Genomic DNA, 6,396 nt, shown 5'->3' on the forward strand with positions numbered 1-6,396 from the left:
TTATTTGTTATTATTATTATAAGCATCTGCATTTGAATAGCTTGACTCGTTTTACTCACATCATAAATTTTCATCATACATTTTATTCTTTATTCTGCACATATTGTTTGCCTTTGAAATGCAAATGGATTACAGGAAGATGCTGCTACCTTACCACAGCATATTGACTCAACTATCCAACCTTACTATTTCAAACAATCAAGTAAATTCAAAGTGTGATGCAATCAATGTGGAAAATCTACTGTGCTGTACAGGAAGATACTGCTCTTCTCATTCAGGCAGCACGGGGTAAAATCATTTTATAAATATCAGCTCCTCAAACGAATGTTTATCAGACTTTATGACAAATTTTGGTTGTAACCTGTCGTATCCTTTGCTGCAGCTCTCGTGAGCGGTAGCCATAGACCAGAGGGACGAGTGACACCCCCAGGTTGTAGATGATGGTGGTTGCTATATCGAGAGCATCACTGTGCAGGTAGCCAGGGATCAGATAGCTGTCCATGACCACAGGAACAGAAAAGAGAATAGTCTGAGCCACCTGGAGGGTCACGGTCACACAAGCTCTCTTGGTGCAGAGCACTCCTTTACGCATGTCCCAGCAGAGCTGGCAGAAGGATCCCAAGATAGTCAGAGAGCAGAGAGGCACCACCACAGCAGTTCCCACGGTGCAGTAAAGTACCAGAGCCGATGTCCCTGACAGGCAGGGTGTAAGGATGAGAGGTCGACAGCGGGAAAGGGGGAAATTGACCTGGATGGTGCTGAGGCTGATACACAAAGCCACACTGCCAAGCGCAGCTGATAAGGTCCATATGACTGCAACAGTTGCTCTCTTCCTTTGAGGACCCATCAAGAATTCATAGCGCAGGGGCCACTTGACAGCTACAAAGCGGTCCACAGCCTGAGCGGTGCTCAGGAAGAGGTCCACCTGTGCAAAAAAAAAGTAGAGGCAACCCTTTTGGCCGTTACCTGCCATGTCAAAGTTTTAGCAGTGCAGTTTTCATAACAGGTGAGTCAGAGCAGTTAGGAAGAGATCTCTTCTTGGCCAATATGGACTGGAGGAAAAATTACAGTGACCAATAACTCTTTCAATGTGTTTATGGCACGTGAGTAATGTTAACCTATCCCTTAAACCTGAGTAATGCCCATCCATGTCCAAAAGAACAGGAAATTGCCCTTTCCAAGAGGTCTTTGTAACCAATACTGTAAGTGGCAGTGCAGACTGGTGTATAAATCATATATAATATAATCAATGTTTTACAAACCAATGAGCAGGCCTGGCTAGCAGGACAGAAGATCAGACACTGGGTCACAGGTATACCTTCTCTGGATATTAAGAGAGCTGCTTTGATTGTCCAGAGGAGCTGCTGAAATGGTAATGATGATGATCATTTAGCTCAAAGGGCACATTTTCATCATCTCAGTTATTAAGAAAAGGTACATTTGGAAGCATTGGAAAAGTAGACCTACCTGGAGGTTGTCACACAAGAGGAGGTGTGTGAGGAGCAGGAAGCGAGTGTGTCTGAGGAGGGATGGGGAGCGCATGATGACCAGGAGTAAAGGAACGCTGAGGACGGTGTTCAAGGTGCAGCTCACACACATGCTGACCATCTTAACCAGGTGGTAGATGGTGGAGTTGATCTGTGTCTGGGCCTCTAGTGTTGTCACATTGCAGTGGATATCCATGACATAAGGGTCCTCAGATCTGATAGTCTTGTTTGAAAAAGATGTAATACACTCACTCTCACATCTGTTTCAAAGTTCTCTCTTGAGCATCTCTAACACGACATGATACAGCAGACACATGGTCAGAAGTCAGTTTTATTCTGATGGCTGATGGCGACTCAATCTTCCAGCTACGAGCCAGCATCACAGGCTGTCCTTCACTCAGCTTCACCATGTCAATGTGACAGACCTCAGGCCGAAAACCTCATCCCTGTGGACAGTGACGTGTCAACAGCTAGTGTTTGTTATTGGGATTACATTTGCTTAATTATACAAAAGTCAATATGTCAATATTTGCCTGATAGCAGGCACAGTCATGGAAAACACAACGCCATCCTCTCTCGCCCACACTCACTGCCATATTTCTCTAAAACATTTAGAAAGATGCTTGCAACCTGAATTCAAAAGCAGTCTTATTCTATTTCAAATGGAACGATCACTGGGTGTGGAAAAGAGTTGAGCAAAAAATATTAAGACATAAATGTATGTGTTAAGGTGTGTAATTTAAGCAGATCAGTTGACGACTACATACAAGTATGAAAACTGCAAAACCAATGGACTCAAATTGAATGAATTTGTAAAATTATGGTTAAAACGAATTACCAAAATCGTTAATGTTTTCCATGCCGATCATAAATAAACAATTTAAGTAATTAAAATGAAATGTCATAAATATGAGGCAAAATTATTGTGGAATAGGTTTCTTGTTACATAACTTTTAGCAGTTCACATAGATATCCGCACACCAAGATATCCATTTAATGTACAGTCACACATTGAAACTTTATTTAGAACTCATAAACAGGAAAATCAAACAAGTCAAATATAAAAACATATGCGTAAGTAATCATACATTTACTGTACAATGCCATAAAAAAAACCTGATCTCCGATACATATTAGATACCAAGGATAACAGGTTTCATTGTTTGACAAAACACACACACACACACACACACACACAAAGATGAAGTTGCTGTTTAGGCTCATTTTTTTTAGTTACAGCAGACCCGGTCTATAAATCACATACTGACAAATACAGAAATGACATGAAAAACAGATTCAATATTAATAATCACAGCTGCTCACTGATGTAAGACTGGTTGACTGAGGTATTTCAGAATCTGAACAGGTTTCCTGTGGTTGCACAGCTCAGTCCATGGCTGTAAGTACAGTGAGCGTCAAGATCTCAGCTTTGACTGAGTTTAGTCTTGGAGGAAAAGTCTGCACTAAGTTTACGCATCACTTCTGCGTGGCTTTGTCCTGCTAGCTCCTGTCGTACAGTCCCATAATTCTCTTTGACAAAGTTGGCAAAAGGCGTGGGAGCACGCGGCTTGGTAGGCATCAGTAAGACAAGTTGTCCTGTGCAGAGGGCACACACGAACCTCTGTGTGTCCAGCGACTTGGAATGACGCCCGATCCTGTGGAGAATGTTGGAAAAGTGTTATGAATGTTACCCAGCGGGAATGAACACACAAGTCTGTAAATGCAAGGGGAATAATAAAGAGCAATACAAGGTTAAGAGTTTTAATGAATCTGAAATCTGTCAGACGTACGTATTCTGGCAGCGGGTGCACTGGTACTGGAATTTATACTTGATGTCATAACTGTGGCAGCGAGTGACCATGGGCAGCTCAGGATGTGCCAGCGTGGACTTGCGAGCATACAACTTCCAGAAGTTTCCGTGCCCGTCCCTTACACCATTAATCAGCCAGGTTGCAGCGTGACACATCTCGTGAATCAGCGTGTCCCTGAGACGATCTAGGAGGGAGGAACAATGACAATGTGATTTAGAAATTCACTCAAATATAAACAGACATGAAAGTTTTACTATGCATGGCAGATGACATTGCATATTTACATTCAGAGACTTTCTAACAGTTTATACTTTGGTCTATCTGGCTTACTGAGGCATTACCTGCAGAATCACAGACTTTCTCTGACAGTTCAATGCGGGCATAGCGGCTCCCTCCACCTCGCTCCTGCCCTGTGATACAGTAACCAGCTGTTTTACGCATCTTCTTATTCCAAGTCACTGACATGTTGATGGGGAGCTAGAAATCATGTCAGACAGAGAAAAAGGAAACAGACTATATGTTAATGAAGCAATGCAAAATATTTATACATTCAAAATCAGAGGACATCTCTAAAAAAATGTCAGTGAAACAAGGGCAAAAATTGTTGTTCATTACCTTACTGTCAAACACACTGGTATTGTACAGCTGGTAGAGTCTGCTGGTGAGTTCTTCCTTGTTCTGCTTAAAATTGCGGCCATAGCTGGTGCCAGGGTTTGATAAGGACTGCAAGAAGCACCCTGGGGTCTTACACAATGCTACCCTACAAGGGAAAGAGCTGAGTGAGTGACAAAAAAATGTACCTTAAGGCATATTATAGAATAAATCATTAACATTTTGGAAAAGTTTGTCCAATATTCAAGTCTGTAAAACTGGTCAACAGATGTACCTGCTGGTGGGGCCATGTCTGGGCTCAGTCTGACTGACTGCAGGCTTCAAGATGGTGGACTTTCCTGGTGTCTTCACACGCAGAGGTGTTTCCCCTAATGATCTAGAGGCAGGTGTTGTGAGTCCCTTGACAGGGGGAAGTGACACTGGAGGCTCCTTATTGTTTTCTAAATTTAAGAACAAAACAAAACAATACAATAGATATCAGCCTCAAAACTAGAATGACAACAAAAAACTAGCGAATGGAATGCAACAATCCAAATAAAACAGTTACCGTGAGTGTTCTTAGGCGAGAATGAAGTGCTAGTGAACTTGTTTTTCTTTTTCAGTCTTTCCAGTAGGGATGTGAACTCCTCCTCAGAACTGGCCGATTCATCAAGCATAGAAGGTGCTGAAAGAATGCGTTTGGAAGAGGCCAGTGATGTTGAGGTTTTGAGTGGAGGAAGAGAAAAGGGAGAGGGGAAAGGCAGAGATGGCGAACTGTCCTCTTTATCATGCAGCAGAGCATTGTTCTTGTTTGCCTTTGGCGGGGGATTAGGTTTTAAGTGACGAGTCCTCCAAGTGCTCTTGACGACAATATTATCGTCGTCATCACTGTCACTAACAAAGACTGGGGAGTCACACTGAGACAGTGGTCTCCTCACTAGATGCTGGGCTGCTGGAGTATTGCTCTTCTTAGGCACTGCAAAACAGTGGACACAAAACATCACCGTTATACACATACAGATCTATGTTGCTTTTCTTTAAAAATATAATAGAACGTCAGCACTGATAAGGTTACCTTTGAAAGATGATTTCGTCACAATAAAGTCATCGTCTGATGAGCAATCATCCACTATGAAGTTTTTGAAGCTTTAGAATAAAGAAAGGTAAAAATAGATATTTTTCAAAACAATATTTTCCAGACAGTGACAATGGATTTGAAGGAAAAAAATACAACAAAAACTCACCTGTCTTCGCTCCCACTCTCTGATATTTTCTTAGGCCTGGCATTAGGGGTTTTCACTCGTTGCAGAACTTAAATGTACAAAATGAGGATATATGAGGTAAAAATGTAACAGACGATATACAAATGTTTGACCCAGACAACAGCACCCAGCAGAAAAAGGTCACTTACATGTCTCAAAACTGCCGTCATCATCTGAGCTCAGCACAAGAACATTTAAACTAAAAAGAACAAAAATGGTTTAGAAGTTAAACAACCATGACGAAAATTTTGATGAGACAAATGAGAGGTAAAATTTAAACCAGAAAAAAGACAAAGGTGTTTCTTCATGAAAACACTTGGTGTGCACTCCATTTTCATACCTGTCTTTCTTTGCAGCACTACACGGTTTCTGTGAGGTAGGTTTAGTTTTGGGTGTAGCCCTTCCCACAAGAACTAAGGAATTAAAAAAGGTTAAATGAACAAAATTGTGCATTTCCAAGATGAGTCAGTCATTTTCACAATACACAATATTCATACAAGTTAACTCACATTGGTCAAAGTCATCATCACTGGACTCGATCAAAGCCTTGCTTCTGTAATTGTTGCCCTTGGAGTACTGGTTCTCCTTCTCTGGATCATCTTCACTGTCAGAGAGGGCAAGCTGAACAGGTGAGGCTGATCGATCCACAGATCGATGACCACTTGTGGCAGCATGACGAGTCTTGCCAATGGTGCTTATCAGCTAGAAATAATGAATGAATGAATCATTTTGTCAGAAAATACTTGTTTTTTTAAATGAAACTACTTTTCAAATTACTTGTTTTATTGGACCAAGAGTCCAAAATCCAAATATATTCAGTTAATTATGATATATATCAAAGAAAAGCATCAAATCCTCACATTTAAGAAGGTGGAACCAGCGAATGTTTGGCACTTATTAAAACACCTAATCCATTCTCAAAATAGTTGCAGATTAAATAGCTGATAATCAACTAATGATTAATCGACTAATAATACTAATTATTGAAGCTCTACATTTAAATATATGCTTGTGAACTGATCTTTCTGGCAGTAACCCAGACACGTGTCTGTAATGTTAACGTTAGTTTATGAGGTTTTAAAATATTAGAAAAACCAGTTGTCTATGGTGGTAACGCGGTTATTGTTTGCAGGTGCTTGCAAGTGTGCAACAAACCTTTTTTTCTGCTGTGTCCAGTCCTCCCTTGTCAGCCCATCCCATCTTTTGAGCAACTCTTTCAAATAATTTGCAGGTATCATCATTCAT

The 6,396-nt window shown here is 41.0% G+C and overlaps 2 protein-coding genes across 2 annotated transcripts; both read right to left on the reverse strand.

Moving 5' to 3' along the window:
* Positions 1-331: 331 nt before the first annotated feature.
* LOC139291690 (olfactory receptor 10G4-like) lies at positions 332-1,683 on the reverse strand. The gene is made up of 3 exons (XM_070913794.1): positions 1,468-1,683; positions 1,263-1,364; positions 332-925 (listed from the first exon to the last, which is right to left on the reverse strand). Exons 1-3 carry the CDS (start codon positions 1,681-1,683, stop codon positions 332-334), a joined length of 912 nt encoding a protein of 303 aa, XP_070769895.1.
* Positions 1,684-2,910: 1,227 nt separating this feature from the next.
* On the reverse strand, positions 2,911-6,396 carry gcna (germ cell nuclear acidic peptidase). Its single transcript, XM_070913969.1, has 12 exons — positions 6,307-6,396; positions 5,661-5,853; positions 5,492-5,564; positions 5,301-5,350; positions 5,134-5,200; positions 4,965-5,035; positions 4,458-4,865; positions 4,185-4,350; positions 3,914-4,058; positions 3,640-3,775; positions 3,278-3,482; positions 2,911-3,142 (listed from the first exon to the last, which is right to left on the reverse strand). Exons 1-12 carry the CDS (start codon positions 6,394-6,396, stop codon positions 2,911-2,913), a joined length of 1,836 nt encoding a protein of 611 aa, XP_070770070.1.

This window comes from Enoplosus armatus, chromosome 10, assembly GCF_043641665.1.
Source record: "Enoplosus armatus isolate fEnoArm2 chromosome 10, fEnoArm2.hap1, whole genome shotgun sequence".
NCBI classification, from domain to species: domain Eukaryota; kingdom Metazoa; phylum Chordata; class Actinopteri; order Centrarchiformes; family Enoplosidae; genus Enoplosus; species Enoplosus armatus.